General features: G+C 53.0%; 6 protein-coding genes across 6 annotated transcripts; 4 read left to right on the top strand and 2 right to left on the bottom strand.

The window, feature by feature from the left end:
* Nucleotides 1-30: 30 nt before the first annotated feature.
* Nucleotides 31-402, top strand: M430DRAFT_229122 (hypothetical protein). The gene has a single exon (XM_024864791.1). It carries the CDS (start codon nt 145-147, stop codon nt 379-381), a length of 237 nt encoding a protein of 78 aa, XP_024721350.1. The 5' UTR covers nt 31-144; the 3' UTR covers nt 382-402.
* A 408-nt stretch (nt 403-810) lies between these two features.
* Nucleotides 811-2590, bottom strand: M430DRAFT_100176 (hypothetical protein; the record flags this gene model as incomplete). The annotated part of the gene is made up of 3 exons (XM_024860613.1): nt 811-1890; nt 1962-2174; nt 2318-2590. The coding sequence occupies 3 exons, from the start codon at nt 2588-2590 to the stop codon at nt 811-813; spliced, it is 1566 nt and encodes a 521-aa protein (XP_024721349.1).
* Nucleotides 2591-4059: 1469 nt separating this feature from the next.
* On the top strand, nt 4060-4794 carry M430DRAFT_18260 (hypothetical protein; the record flags this gene model as incomplete). Its single annotated transcript, XM_024863830.1, has 3 exons — nt 4060-4168; nt 4228-4310; nt 4387-4794. The coding sequence occupies 3 exons, from the start codon at nt 4060-4062 to the stop codon at nt 4792-4794; spliced, it is 600 nt and encodes a 199-aa protein (XP_024721348.1).
* A 1823-nt stretch (nt 4795-6617) lies between these two features.
* M430DRAFT_41435 (hypothetical protein) lies at nt 6618-7946 on the top strand (the record flags this gene model as incomplete). The annotated part of the gene is made up of 1 exon (XM_024867478.1): nt 6618-7946. The coding sequence occupies one exon, from the start codon at nt 6618-6620 to the stop codon at nt 7944-7946; it is 1329 nt and encodes a 442-aa protein (XP_024721347.1).
* Nucleotides 7947-12268: 4322 nt separating this feature from the next.
* Nucleotides 12269-14709, top strand: M430DRAFT_229019 (hypothetical protein). Its single transcript, XM_024864788.1, has 3 exons — nt 12269-12529; nt 12695-12814; nt 12942-14709. The coding sequence occupies exons 1-3, from the start codon at nt 12448-12450 to the stop codon at nt 14699-14701; spliced, it is 1962 nt and encodes a 653-aa protein (XP_024721346.1). The 5' UTR covers nt 12269-12447; the 3' UTR covers nt 14702-14709.
* M430DRAFT_229007 (hypothetical protein) lies at nt 14710-15179 on the bottom strand. The gene has a single exon (XM_024864787.1). The coding sequence runs from the start codon at nt 14988-14990 to the stop codon at nt 14718-14720; it is 273 nt and encodes a 90-aa protein (XP_024721345.1). The 5' UTR covers nt 14991-15179; the 3' UTR covers nt 14710-14717.
* Between the last annotated feature and the right edge of the window lie 217 nt (nt 15180-15396).

The raw sequence follows: 15396 nt of genomic DNA, 5'->3' as shown, positions 1-15396 counted from the left end.
CATTGGGCGGAGTCTGGGCATGAAGCATACAGATTGGCTATCGATGATGACGAAGCTTTTTTACTTTGTCTTTAGGTGGATATTTCGCGGCTGGCAGGAACGATACCGCAGAAATAGGCCCCGTAACGTACTCTTTACACAAATATGATGAACGGTTGGGAGGGGGCATTTTGGGCCCTTCCTCCCTGTCTGAAGGGAGGAAGCGGAAGGAATTGCAAATCTCCAGGAATGGCTTTCTTCAGCGGAAACACACACACAAACAAACAAACAAGCATATATGAGTGGATAGCAGCAGCATCATTGTGCATATTATATTGCATTGTTGCCCCCTTTCGTTGTTTTTTTAACACACCTTTTTTTTTATTTTTTTATCATCCATAGCCTCGAGTCAACTCCCTCCGTCCTGAATCGCTATTAGAGCATTTAGGGCCAAAGGGCTGGAAAAATTAAAATGAAAAGAAAGGTGCTTTCGCTGGTATTATTTGGGGTTGGGTTGGGAGATGCAAGGTGCGAGATGCGAGTGCGAGATGCCAGATGCGACATGTGATTTGAGATCCCCCCCCCTCGTCCACTGTGCATCTCTCGTTTTGTGCTATTGTGCTAATTGGTTGACGGGTCGCTGGCGATGGTAGTAGGTAAGTAAGATGGTAAGTAAGTTTTACGCATCCATCTATTCTATTATTCTATTATTCTATCATCATATCTCGAAAATTGATTATGTATATACACATTAAATCTATCTATCCGTTCTTTATCTGCCCTCACATCAAAGCTCATAAGCGTCAAAATTCTTTGCGTTAATTCATTCATTCATGATTGCGCATTCTTTTCCTCCTTCTCCTCCTCCTTATCCATCGCCGGTGGCGGGCTGCTTTCGACATCTCCCCCTTGACTTCCCCCCTGCCCGCTCGTCCTCTCCCCAACGTCCCTTCTCCGCACACTCCACCCGCCCCCCCAGCCCACCCAGCCCTTCTCCCACGGTCCACGCGCAGCCCAGACCACCAGCGCAGCGCACACGAACCCCACGCTCGCGCTACCGCTCCGGACCCAGCCACCAGCAGCATACAAGCGATTCCCAGCCGCGGTGCCGGTCAGCTGGCCGCTGAAAGCAGCCACCATGTAAGCGGTATTAAGACGGTTACGGGCGCGCGGGTCGATGGCGTAGATATTGGCGCGGTTAGCGATCTGGGCTGTTTGCAAGCCGAGGTCCATGAGGAGGGCTTGGATGATGGGGCCGGCGACGGTGGAGTGGGGGCGGGCGTAGGTCCCGATTATAGTGCCGATGAGGACGTAGAGGAGGCCGAGGAGGATGGTGAGGTGGGGGATGAAGCGGTCGGTGATGTGACGGGAGTAGAGGGGGGCGAGGAGCATGGCGCTGATGCCGAGGAGGGCGAAGAGAGCGATGATGACGGGGGGGTAGGAGTATGGTGGGGAGGCGAGGAGGAAGGTTAGCGTGGTCCAGTAACTGGTAAAGATGGAGGAAGTGAAGAAGCCGATGAGGCAGGCTTGCACGAGGACGGGGGAGCGGAGGAGGAGCATGAGGATGCTTGAGAGGATGCGGAAGTAGTGGATCCCGTCGGGGTTGGCGCTGGGATAGTCGGGCATGAAGAGGAAGAGTAGCGCGAAGATGAGGTACTGCACCCCGAGCGAGAACCAGTAGATGCTGCGCCAGGTAGTGTACTGGGTGAGAATCCCCGAGAGCAGGCGTGCGATGAGCATCCCGAGGAGGAGGCCCGAGACCACGATCGAGAGGGCTGTTGCGCGGCGGTGGGCCGGGGCGAGCTCACCGACGAGGGGGAGCATCAGCTGGGGCGTGACGGTCGTTATGGCTGCGATGCAGGACAAGGCTAGGAAGACGGGGTATGATTTCGTCAAGCATAAGCCAAGCCACTGGGGAAGTCAGCCTGGTCCCCTGGTCCCTCATGGAGGAATTCGAGTTAGGTGATAGAGAAAGGGCTTACAATAGTCGCGGTGAAGAGAACCAGAATAAGGACGAAAGCTCGCCGGCGAAATATGTCACCTAAAGGACAGAGGAAGAGGAGACCCGCTGCATAGCCGGCTTGCATTACGGTTGGAACCAGAGAGGCACGCTCATCGCTCACGTTAAATTCATCGGCCAGGATGTTCAGGATTGGATGGCTGTAGTAGAGATTGGCCACTGTGAACGTTCCAGCCTGCAAGACTTAGCTGCTGTTCAAGATATGGTAGGGCATCCATCTGCTCTAAACACTTGGTTGTCACAGCGCAGCCCAGGGGATTATTGAGGCTCCATCGAGCTCCGAGAAGGTACGAAGCCGAGAACAAAAATCAAACTCACAAAGCCAAATAGCAGATTCAGCGCCAAATTAAACTTTGGAGGGTCGTCGGGATCCCATCTACACCGTTTCGGCGTCCAGGTAACTACCGCCCAGCATTTTTTGGCAAATTGATTCTCCCGGATCTGGGCGAATGGCCTCTTGTCATCAGGACTTCTGGTGGAAGTAGCTTCACGGACATCTTCTGCGTCCTTGTCCTGATCATGCTCATGCGGGGTTGATGAGGGAGAAAGTGGGGGAGCTATGCCAGCATCGCTATCTTTCTCGTCTGCCATGCTCCGACGAAGAGAGATCGATGGCAGGACGGCATTGATAATGACGAGAGAGAGACGGAGAGAAAGAGAAGTAGAAATGAAAAAGTAAAGAGAGCATCGGCGGTCAGGTGCCTGCTATGTACTACCTGCCCGAGGTATGATGAGTGGGATATTGCAGCCGGTGGGATGATGGAAGATTACATAAGTCTGGGGTTATGCAGGTCATGTTGCGACGACCAGGTGCAAAACGCCCACGTAGAATCATCAGGACCCTCATGTCGAAAGCATGCGGTTGCCAACAGGCATGCTCTCGTCGGAAGATGTTGAACGAATAAATGATGACCTGGTGTTTCACTTGTCTGTTCATGAGTTTTTGATGTCGTCAGTTGGTAGGCAGGAAGGGACAGTATGGATTATGATATCACGTGGTATCTCGGCTCTCTCTCAACCCCCCTCTTGATTAAATGCACCAATCAGCGGCCGCATAGAAATCCGAGCAGAGAGAGGATGGCCGCCGGGATGGGAAGAGTCAAGGCGGCGCAGAGAGAGGGATTCGACGCATCCGGTATATGGCCATTGGCCTCTGCCATGCAGAGATGATGTGAATGTACGCACTGCGCAGTATCATCAGCAGTGATATTACTGTATGAAGAAAAAGAGCAGTTATCTCCGCCTCTCCCCAGACTTCAGATGTCGCCGCGTCAGCGGTCATGAATGGTTCGGCTCGGCGCACACTACTGCCACCGCTGTGACGGCGGAGCGAGTCGGCGACTAAGAGCCTGTAGTAGTGTTGTAGTAGTCGTGTATTGGCATGGGAAAACATGGTGAGTCGGGCCCGTAGCGACTGATAAGGGCCAATCCCGGCGCATTTCCTACTCGTCCTCCAAGACTCCAAGCCTTGGAGCCCAAGACGCGGATATTACCCGTGCCCCTGAACCAGGAACGGGGCGACGGAGACGGAGGTAAAACCATCGAGCAGGCAAAAAGAGAGAGACGATTCCCAGTGTTGCTCGAGAACCGTGATGCTTCGTACCGCGTGAGGATATTCGGATATTCTCAAGGGAGACAGACAACTGTCCAGCATACACGAGGTCCGATGTTCCTGTTGCCGGTTGATCAGCGGTGTCTTCGATTGCTCGTCCAAACGGAGCTTTGCCTTTTAACTTTTTCCCACCCTCGCCAAATGATCCGCTAGGCCCCGAACGGGAGCGCTAAGCCCCGCTAGCCCCGGCCGGTCCTAGCGCCATATACAGTTGATATTGATCTCGAATCTCGTCTCTCCTTCCCGTACGACGGAGCCCGCGGCGGGAAAACTCTCGCGATACCCTCTCTCCCAACCTCCTCTCCCACCACAACAACAACAACAACTCTCTACCGCTCTGCCCCAGCATCTTCACATTCTTTCATCCCCATTGCTGTCTCTATCAATCAATTGACTCTCCCCGTCCAGTATCTACAATCCCCCCCTTCGAGCTATCTCCCCCGCCAAGATGTTTATCAAGCCTGCTCTCGCTGTCGCGCTCTGCGCCGGCTACGTCGCTGCCCAGGCTGGTGCCAATTCCACCATTGACCCCAACTCTGTCTCTGCTACTCTGAGAAGTATGTCTCCTGCTGCTTGGGAGATCTATCTGTATCGTGCTCTGCTGACCATCGTTCAGGCCAGTGGTGTTCCGCTCAGTTAAACACCTGCGGTACCCTGTGCAGTGGTGATATCTACGAAGGCCAAAACACCTGTGACACGGTAGGTTCACTTCTCCTTGCTCTTCCGCATTTGGTCAATTTCAATTACCCTGGCTCCATACTCATCAATCCTCTAGAATACCCTGAACTATACCTGCACATGCGCTTCAAACCAATCTACGCCTGGTCTGCAGTACTACACCGGCACCATGCCAACCTTCATCTGCGAGCAAGTCTTCCAGGACTGCATCGCCTCCACTGTGGGTGTTGCCGCCGCTCAGGCTAAGTGCAACTCGGATGAAAAGAACAACTGCGGTCACTTGGATCCCAACAACTTCACTGCTCCCGCATCTTCCTCTTCCAGCAGTAGCGCCCCGACATCCACTGCCGCAAGCACTTCCGCTCCGGCCTCGTCCTCGGTCGCCGCCGCCGTGACTACCAGCTCATCCAAAGCCGCTGCTGCAACCATGATGGCCATTGGACGTGAGTATGGATCTGGTGTCGTTGCTGCTGGTGTCGCCGCCGCCTTTGGCATGATGCTCTAAACACTTCACCTTTTCCGAAAATCACATCCGCGACAAAAGAAAGCATCGTGTCTCTTGGAAGACCACCTTACGTTCTTGACTCAGCCGATCTGACTATTTGTGAATACCCCTTTTTTATTTGTGTTTCAGCGCGGTTCCTATTAGCATTGGTGTTGTGGCTCGGGCATTTTGTGCCTCTGCAATGCTTGGTATGAGATTCCCATGATGATCGTGATCACTGTGGTCATTACGTCCCGAGATATTTCTGCCCTGCTTTCTTAATATGGACGAGGGGACGATTCATGATTGAGAGGAGATTGAGGGTGGGGATTGGAGGAGATAATTCGGGCGTTTCGGCCCTTGGTACAACGGTTAGTGAGGCTTAGCAAACAAGAAGCTGTACCACCATAGCTCTGAGTCCCATGTTTTGGTCTCGTGATACTAGAAGGAAAGTATGCGCAAGGGAACACAACGGACAGAGCATAAGGTAAAGTTCTCCCTGGATCATTATATATGCAAACTCGCGAGCTAGCAGCTATCCCAAAGAGTTGTACATTCGACTCCAGCGAGCCTACACATACCCACTGTTCTTTCCTCTCTCCCCTTCCCTTGGTCTCTCGACTGTCGGTTATAGCTGCCTTTGAGGTCCTGTGCATCCAACTGTACTCAGACGTATACGCACGCATCACACGAAGTCCCGCTCACCACTCTGGTTAGCCCGAGATATTTCCGACTGATCAATAAGGCATTATAGCCTCGCGCTGTATGCCTTCTATCCCATAACCGCATTCATGCGTAAGATACAACGAATATAGAGTACATGAGCAGTGGAAGTGTGGAACCGGTGCCTCAGGAGCTATCCGGATCGGAAACAATCGAACTTCAACTGAAGATGCGAGCGTCGAAAGTCACCAGGCCTGCATCTACCAGAGTTTATGTCCCTGTTGTTCTGAGACTTGGGTTTCCTCTTGTCAGAAAACCTCCAGGCAAGGCTTACATTTCTGCGGATGCATTTACACATATGCCTTGATGGGGAAGTCCCTTGCAGATCCAAGCCGCATGTTGATAGACCGCGTCTCTTCTGCGGATATATAAGTAACTCCTGCGTACTCCGTTGCTGAGGGCTACAATCATTGATAGATACTAAAGCATATCCCTCCGTTACCTCTTTCCTCAAGCCTGGAATAAATTCGGTAGCTACTACTTATCTTGTATCGGGAAGAAAATGAGGCTCAATGGAAAGTATCACCAGTGTATTAACAAAGATTGGTACCTCCATGTTTAGATGAATCCTGTGGAAGTTTCGCCCGCGATTCTTTTGCATAATTCTTAGCGTTCTTTCTTACGTGGCTATGCCTCGCATGTCTGTTTGTACAATGGATTGTACAATTGCATCGAAAGAGATGAGCTTCATTGTTACCCACTTCTCTGAATGCCTCGCTCATGGCGTTGTTCTTGAATCTCTTTCAATACGCAGGATGGGAGGACGCATACAATGAGAACAAAGAGACGGAAGATGATTGTTCTGTACAATGAATGGTCTTCGGAAAATGTCCCCATCGCTTGAGGTTGGAGTCAACAAAGGAAATGTGAGATTGTTTGTCTTTCACTCTGGACTACTTTTAGTTCACGATTGTCAAGGGACAGGGCTGTTCTGTGGAGATAAAGCCTTGGACAATAGCAATGTCTTGGATCAACAATAGAGTTCAGCTATATCTTCCCCCTATTTTGCAAGTGTCTCCAAACTTTTCAAACACAAATCTTCAGCAAAGTCATATCTCATCTCACTACATTCATACATTGCCCATTCGAAAATCACCATCTTTCAGAAAAAAGACTTCACAATGGCTTCAGCACTTACTTTCGGGGTAGAATGGGAGATGTCCGTAGTATGCGGCTATGAGAACTCCCACCCCGATCCCTCAGAACAACGCATCGTACGGATTGGGAACCAGGACAAGGTAGATGATAATCGTTTCTTCAGGACCAACGGTGATGAGTTCCTGTGGGAAACCGTGGCCCGGCACATGGCAGCCACGCTCCGCGCCGCTGGCTTCGACTCGTCAGTCCACTCGAAAGGCTTCACCACGTGGGACTTCAGTTCCGACGTCAGTGTCTGTGAGCCGGCCAGCAACAGGCGGTACACATACGAGAGCATTGAGCTGCGCTCACCGGCCATGTACTTCACGCCCGCGTCGCTACGCGCCGTGGAAGAGGTCTTGACCCTCCTGACCAGTACCTATTGCATCAATACTAACCCGACCACAGGCCTACACGTGCACGTCGGTGATTCAACGAAGGGCTGGCCCTTCCACATGATGCGCAAGCTCATCGCCTTCCTCTGGGCCTTCACGCACCAGCTCAACACGCTGTTCCCCCCGTTCCGCATGGCCAGCAACTACACGCACCCAATACGGACGCACTCCAGATACGCGCAGAGATTCGACGACGAAGGGCCCTCGCCCACACTGGCCATCCTCGCGATCCTGAAATGCGATGACGCGGAAAAACTGCACTATCTGTTCGACGCCACCCAGTTGCGGTTCATGGAAAACATTCTGCACGTCCAAGGCATACCCAACTGCAAGCCCACGATCGAGTTCCGGCAGCACCAAGGCACCATGGACCCCCGAGCCACGATCATGTGGGTCAAGACGATGGTCGGCATCATGGAGTTCCTGCGCGATGTGCAGCCCGCGGATTTCACCTCGCTGCTGTCCATCGTTGAGCACGAGCACTGGGAGAAGCAGCCCGACCAGCCCGAAAAGGAACATGATTATTATGAAGAGGAGCGGGATAGCAAGCACGACGTGGAGTGCGAGCGCGACATGGGCCCTATCCTCGCCGAGAGCGGGTTCACGGTCATCGACCTGCTGCGCACCATGGGCTTACACGAACCAGCGCGCTACTACAAGCAGCGCGGCCTCTACAAGCACAGAGCGCTCCCAAGGCCTTTCAAGTGGAATAGCCGGGTCTCCTCCTGGATCGAAGACCCGGATCCGAAGAATACGGGACAGACGGAGGTTAGGTGGGGTGCGGATGTTAGGTGGGAGGCGTCTCCTGTGGGGCTGGACATTCGGGCTGATAGAGGGAGGATCAAGGAGCTGGAAGAGATATTCGCGGCTGTGGATGTGGCGGATGCAGCTCGGATAGATCGAAGGGTAATTGACTGAGTGAGAAAGAGAGGTTGAATGGTGACCGCTGGACGTGTCATCGAATAACGACCTCGTTGGGTTGAAGAGTGAGATGTGTATAAGTAGAAATGGGATAGGCATTCTTGTAATTTAGGTTAGGTTATGGAAGGTAAGTCTTTCTTTAATACCATACCATATTATCCATACCATACCGTCTCATATTTGATCTCTCTCCGTTCTTTCATATATCTTTCCTTTTAGAAGTTACATTACTAGGAGAACTATTCCCTAAGTCTATACATAAATAAAGCCTGGATTCAGGACCTTCTTCATCCTTCAGGATCTTCTGACATCGAGTAGCTACTATCTGTTATACTTATGTGATAGGTAGACAGAAGAGAAGGGGAAAAGGATGAAGACAAATCCATTGCATGTCCAAAAGTAGTATTATTGAAGATCCAGTAAGAAGTGAGTCGCTTAGTCCCCTCCCTCCTGGCCTTCACACATCACACTACTGCAACACGTCGCGTAAGAACCTGGAACCTTCGAACCTTTGAACGCATGTGACAGGACCACGGAGGAAAAGAAATATTCCCTATGATGTCAGACAGGTGTCAGATAGATCCAGATCTTCTGGAAAGGCCGTATTCTCAAACGGCAAGATGATCGAAGATCTGTGGCAAGAGCTGGTTTTTACTTTCTTTTACATACGGAAGAGAAGCTACCCGGCTGCTCCTAAGAGTATTCGAGCACCGAGAGATATGATAGTTCGTCTGGATAACGGATAACCGCTGTTGGCGAGGGAAAACAGGTGAAACATGTCCATTCACGACGCGACGTCCAGCAGTCACGGAACGCTCTGAACGCGTCAAGAGGGGAGGCATTGTAGTACTGTACGTACGTTTCGATAGTTCGCTCTTCTGTGCCGTAGATGGATGGTTAAATGGGTAGAACTGGCGTTTGGTTGGTGATGGCGAGTTGGGAAAAGATGCACTATGTGAATCAGACAGAGGGGTTGGGTTTGCGAGAGCATTACGAGAGCAGAGAGGTGCTGATAATGATCGCCACCAAGGAGGAACAAAGGACAAGGAAGGCCTCAACATGGAAGTGGAAGAATACGGGATCTGAGCAAGGTGTAGTAGCAGAAAACAAGCAGCAGACGCACTTCCAACTGAAACCAGAGCTCGAGACGAACCCCCATTTGATCACGTGAGCCCCCCTGGTTCCCTGATCAGCTGTGGCTGATGAATGAAAGTTCCGATGGTTGAGACAGTCTCGCACGACGAGTTATACAGAGAACTGCCATGCACGAATGAGATCTCGACGCCGCGCCCAGCACAAATGGGAAGAGAGGCTCGGGTTGGCCCGCCGCAGCAAACCCGCTTCGCTCTGGGAACGCCCAAGATGTGGGGGATACACCCATAGTACCCATACATACCTCACATTCCAAATAGAAGCAGAGCTCTGACTCCTCAGCATCTGAGACCGTCAGACATAGCGTCGCACCGCCGAGCGTTATTTATACTCCGGATCATGGGAATTCCCACGCCAGGATGCAGATGATCTCCCGAAGCCTCTGCACCTTTCAATCCTCCGCTGCCAGATAGCGCGGGCGGGGGGGACCACGATGAGGCACTTCCCATAGGCAGCGTCCACAGCCCTCACTGCTGGGTGGGTGGCTTTTGGAGGGCCCCCGGGGTTCAGCATGGAAGTGGCAATGCACAGCCTGATGTTTTGCATAGGGAAGAGCCAGGAATGGGCGGTTAGGAGGGTCTCCTTTGGGTCAAATGCCAGAAGAATCGAGCGCGCCTTGACGTCGAATCCCAGCCTTTTCGTACTCAACGGGCCATGCCACCACACCCTCAGTCCCAAGGTTCGACCAGGAATACTTCGTATCTCCCGCAGGGATGGTCACATGGCCCTATGGCCGAGAGACGCAACTGCGGCTCTGCCCGTCGCATGAGCAGAGGAGATCGAAACGAATGCCGCGCATCTGTCCTCGGGAGAGCGAGGGCCTCTCAGGCTTCTCCGCCCGTCGAGCCATCTGGGAACCATGAGGTCTCGTCTCTGTCCTGGGCCGGGAGCCAACCACAGCGCACGGATTGAACTTTCGAGGGACGCACTTCCAAGAGGGATAAAGATCCGCAGAATCGCACAATAATCGGCCTCATTATTGGAGGGTAGATAGGTGTCCTGCAACGCGTTGAAACATTCGATAGACCGCCATGTCGAAGGAGCGGATATCCAAGACTTGCGGCGTCGTAGAGCAACTCTATCTGGCTGCTAGATTTTAGTTCCTGCTGGATTGTCAATAGGCACTGTTCCTCGGGAGCCTGTCAACTCTCAAGCTGCAGTTAAACCGGCACAGCTGAAGTTAGTCATCTTCAGACCTGACCGCCGCTGATGATCTCTGTACCGCGGATGGGGTTTCGACACCACTGACCAATCGCAGCTCCACGGGATTTTGGGAGACTTGAACCCCTCACACGTTCTGTATCTTCTGGAGTCTACTCCGTACGGAGCATGTACTACGGAGGGCTCTAGCCAATCCGCGCGTGTGCATACCTGCTTTGGCTAGAGACCATCTGAAGTACTGTGCACGCCGTACTGTAGTCTGTAGAGTGCAGACATGCCGATCTCGATTCCCTGTGTTGGTCCGAGGGATCCCGCCGAAGCCGATTTGTAACTTGTAGGTAAGTACAGAGTACTGCTGTGGATTAATCCTCCCGGCGCTCAATACGAAGGCTCCGTATGGTGCTTCGTCGACGGATCTGGCTGATATGGCTGATATGGTTGATAACTTGATACGGCGGATAAGGCGCTGGTGATTGGCATGGTTGGTCGGGTTCCTGGGGCAACGGAGCGCGAGCAGAACATCCTGATTATTCCCCGAATCCTACTCGATGATGCATTGACGCGCCACCGAGCCAGAAACCAGATAAACCCTTGGCCTTGACGGTCCAGATATTATTATTGCCCGCTTGGGAAGCCCTCTGCAGCTCGTCGATGCGACTAGAGCTGTACCGACGGGGATGCCTTGATAAGTCGATCCCACCCCGTGATTACTACGGGAGAGTGTACGGTGGTATCATCATGTATGTATGGTATGTATGTAATGTATGTATTGTTGTAGTCTGGACGTATGTTCTGTTCTGTGGTGTTCTCCCAACGATCTCTTCGTGACGCCCTTGTTGCAACTTGCCCATCACCGATCCTGTCCTACGAGCATAGCCGCGTGCTCCTGCAACAGCGATCACTGAATCTGTTTCAACTCTCTTCGCTTCTTTGTCTGTGAAGCCATCGTGTTACGGTGGGGTTTCCGGGGACAGACCGCAGGACGAGGTACCTCGTACGAAGTGTATCCAGCGTGCAATCAACTGTACCCTACCAAAGACACTGGAACGACCCTCTCCATGCGAGGCACATACATGCGGACAGAACAGAGCAGCTCGTCCTGTCACCAGCCAGAGCGTATATCAATATCAATCCCAATCTGAATATCAATCAAGAAGACCCAGCGAGCCAGAGAGCAGCCTGCTGTGTATGTAAGCAGAGTCGCATTAACCCAGCCTATTCCGAGGAGTGACCTCTGGTCGAAGATATCAAGGATCCAAGCCCCTCAGACTCAGAGCGGCCCACTTGACATTTGACCCCCCCTTCGCATAGTGAGCCTATCCAGGAGGACCTCCCGGAAGACTCCAAGCTGTACTGTACGCACGTCTTCTTTGCTGCCGCAGCCTCACAGGTTGCCAATCGCGCGCCATCGCAGCGCCTCTCTGCTGGGCGAAAGAACGCTGAACCATAGCTTGGCTCATTGTCGACCCAGTCGAATCTCCAGAGTCGCGGCGAGTCGAATCAACGAGTACAGAAAGTTACTCACTCACTCTGGCTGGCTCCTCCCCCTCGGTGCCTTCGTTCGTCCCCTCCCCTCCCCTTCCCTTGCGCTTCTCCCCCCCAGTATACCGCGGGTACATCCTGCTGGCTTGCTTGCGTCTGGTCCTTGCGCAAGAAAGCCTGCCAGTACATAGCCAGGACCGGGCCGGGGTTCTTACAGGCCACACTGCCAGTGTGTGAGGTGAGAGGCGTGAGAGTCGCGTTATTTTGCACTTTGGCACTTTGCCTTCTGCCTTTCGCATCTCGCATATCGACGGAGCCTCGCTGCCTCGCTCGCTTCTATCCATCCCACTGGTTCATCAGCACTCGTGGGGCAGCCGCTGCGGCCAGTCAGTCGCAAGCCATCAAGTGGCAATCAAGAGACTCTATTCGCAGCGGGCACACAATAAATCAGACCCGGGAGTCGCTGTCGCTGTCGTCGCCGTCGTCCGAAGGTGCCGCGTGAAGGGATTCCCAAGCCCAAGCTTACGGTACTTGCCCGCCCGTCGCTTACATATGCGACTGTATGCAGACCTCGGGCTATCATCTAATCATCTTCACTTCCATCCTCTGCGCTTCTGGCGCGCAAACACGCCCGAGGAAGAAAACTCTCCTTGAAGGACTGCCGTGGCCTTGACGTGCTCCGCGTCGCGCCCCGTCAGTGGCCATGTACTCGGCGCAGACGACAAACGGCCTGGAGGTGACGGACGGCTCAGGAACCATCAACCCGGCCGCGCTCAATTCCTCAGGTAAGATACCACCGCATGCTCCGCCCGCGATGGAGAGAGTCGCCGGCGCAATTGCATCGGGCTCGACGCGATGCGATGCTACGCGCTGCGATGATCTCCTTCGCTGGATGTTGGTTGCTAGTGATTGGTGCAGTTCAATAGCTGACATTTGTATCTCGAACCCAGGAGCTCTGCCCGACCCCGCCGCAACCGTCACGCCCGATACAAGTCCTCGAGGCCACAAGCGCAGTCGCTCGTCGGATAACTACAGCGATCTGGCAGCTGGCGATAATTTGGGGGTTGATGGTACGTTGTCGGTGATCCCGCGGTCGCTATAGCGATATCGATCGGGTATCTCCCGTCTGTAGCGATGTGTTACGTGCGCGCGCTGCCGATGGAAGAAACTTTGCTAACGAGCGCATTTCAATTCTAGGTGACCCAAAGCCGCGAAAGCGAGGTCGTCCGATGAAGACAAGACCTTCTACTGCTGTACCAGAGAGTCCCACTCAATCGTCAATGTCGCTGCCATCTCAACCCGCCCCTCCCCAAACTCCTCAGTCACAGACGGCAGCTTTACCCAACACCACCCCTACTCAATCATCGCCGCCGAAGTCCACCACCAAGTCTGTGATCAAGGCCCTGCCGACTGTGCGAGACCACACCACCGATCAATTAACACCTGAAGGAGATGAATATATACCTCGCGAGTATGACGAAGCGGGCGAGAAGAAGGTCACAAGCACGGGTCATCTTCTAGACGGTCGCGACTATAGATGCAGAACTTTCTTCGTCCCAAACAGAGGGGACAAGCTATTCATGCTGGCCACTGAATGTGCGAGGGTCTTAGGCTATCGAGACTCCTATCTGCTGTTTAACAAGAACAGGTCGCTGTACAAAATTATTGCCACCCAGGCTGAGAAGGAGGATCTCATCCATCAGGAAATACTGCCGTTCTCATATAGGTCGCGGCAAATCGCAATCGTTACCGCCAAATCTATGTTCCGGCAGTTTGGCAGCAGAGTCATAGTCAATGGAAGACGAGTGAGGGACGACTACTGGGAAGGGAAAGCGCGGAAGCAAGGCTTCACAGAGGAAGATCTCGCCGGAGAGAAGAGACCTGGTGCAGCCAAGGCTAGAGATGCAGCAGCAGCAGCAGCAGAGGCGAGTGCCACTGCCTCGCTCACCCTGGGACACCACGGTGATATTGTCTACAGCAACAGTCCTGGACATTACGGGCTCCATCAACCGCAAGCCGTCCAACCGGGCATGCTAGGTCCTGCCGGAACTGCGACGCAACTTCCAATGATCACTCTTGCACCAGAGCAGACCGATATGCGATTGCGGGATTATAGCAACATTCAACGGCCAAGGCAGGAGATCACGGGGCCAGCTTACCAGGACCGAACTCAGGCAAGCCCGCCTACAGAACTTCTCACACAAGCACATCATGCTGCGGAATACAACAAGCAGATAAACTCCCAACGAGAGCGAAGCAATGATTATCTCCAGCGTCGCTGGAGGCAGCCACACGAGGCCCCCCCTTCGAACATTACCCAGCCGCCTATAGGCACGAATGAGGGGGTCCCTTCAACCCAAGCTCTACAGTCACCTCGTGTCTCCCAAAGTGGCATACAGCAATCGTCTATGTCTCAGCAAACCCCACAGCATTTGATGTCTGCGCAGCCCTACTCACAACCCACTCGTCAGCAAAATCCCAATGCACAATCTCCAATGAGAGGAGTTCCGCAAGGTTCAATGAGACCAGATCAGATGGCAGGTCCCGCTGGTATGTCGATGGGTTCTGGCGGTATTGGCCAAGGAGGAGCATATGGCTATTCACAACAACAAAACCAGATGTGGCCGCCATCTCAAGCTCAACAGTCTCCTCAGCACGGCTTTCCCAACTACGGTCATGGGGCACAGCAATCTCCTCACATCCAACAATCCCCTCACCAACCCCCGCAACTTCGTCATTCCGGAAGCACCCCACAGATGCAGCCGGCGTTGCAGTATCCTGGAATGCAAGGACTGGGCCAGGGCTATCCAGCACCAGGGCGAGGTCTGTACCCAGACCAGGGGTCACAACAGTTCATGCAAGCAACCACTGCCGCTTCTCAGCCAAACGTTCAGGGCTGGGCACTACAACAACCCGGATCTGGAGGTACGTGGGGCTGGGGGGGACAGCCTCAATGACGACATTGACTAATGATTATCGGTGGCTACTATGCCTTACGAAGTTGATGCAATGGAATGATGATGAGTTCGTGTACATGACATTGTGTCTTGCGTATACTGCATCTTGACGGCCGGGAACAGTGATACCCCTCATTATGCCGAGAAATAATGGAAGAGAAGGATAATTTGGAGTCCCAGCAGTCATCTGGTTGCATATTGGATAATTCGAAGTCTCAGCAGTTATCTGGTTGCATATTGCCAGGTAGAGGAGTTGGCGTCTTGTCTTACACGCCGGAACCATGAGCATTTCATTTGTCAACCTGCTATGCTGCTTGCTTCTTGTACAGTATGCACAGCGATTTTTCGCGTCCCTCGATATACCTCTTACGTTCTAATTGCCTGTCGTTTCTTCCCCTTCTAATCAGCACTTACTCCCACCTCTCTTCGCCCTGCCGGCCGCATCAAGCATATCTACGCAACTAGTGGTGGTCGACCCCTCGGACATCGGGCTCTCGCAGCAGCTTTTACATATTGTGTGTATTGGGGCAAGGAATGAATCGGTGGATTTGGGCAACATTGGCATGTGTGGATTTTGCGATTTGCGTTTGGGCATTTGTTGGTTCAGCTTGGGAATACCGCGCGTGCGCTTCTGGGAAATATTTTTTTTGGGGGGGATACACATTTTATGTCGGCATTTGCATCCTGTAACTTTT

This window comes from Amorphotheca resinae (genome assembly GCF_003019875.1).
Source record: "Amorphotheca resinae ATCC 22711 unplaced genomic scaffold M430scaffold_5, whole genome shotgun sequence".
Lineage (NCBI taxonomy): Eukaryota > Fungi > Ascomycota > Leotiomycetes > Helotiales > Amorphothecaceae > Amorphotheca > Amorphotheca resinae.
The sequence above is the reverse complement of the archived record's forward strand: the minus strand, read 5'-3'. Positions and strand labels throughout refer to the sequence as shown.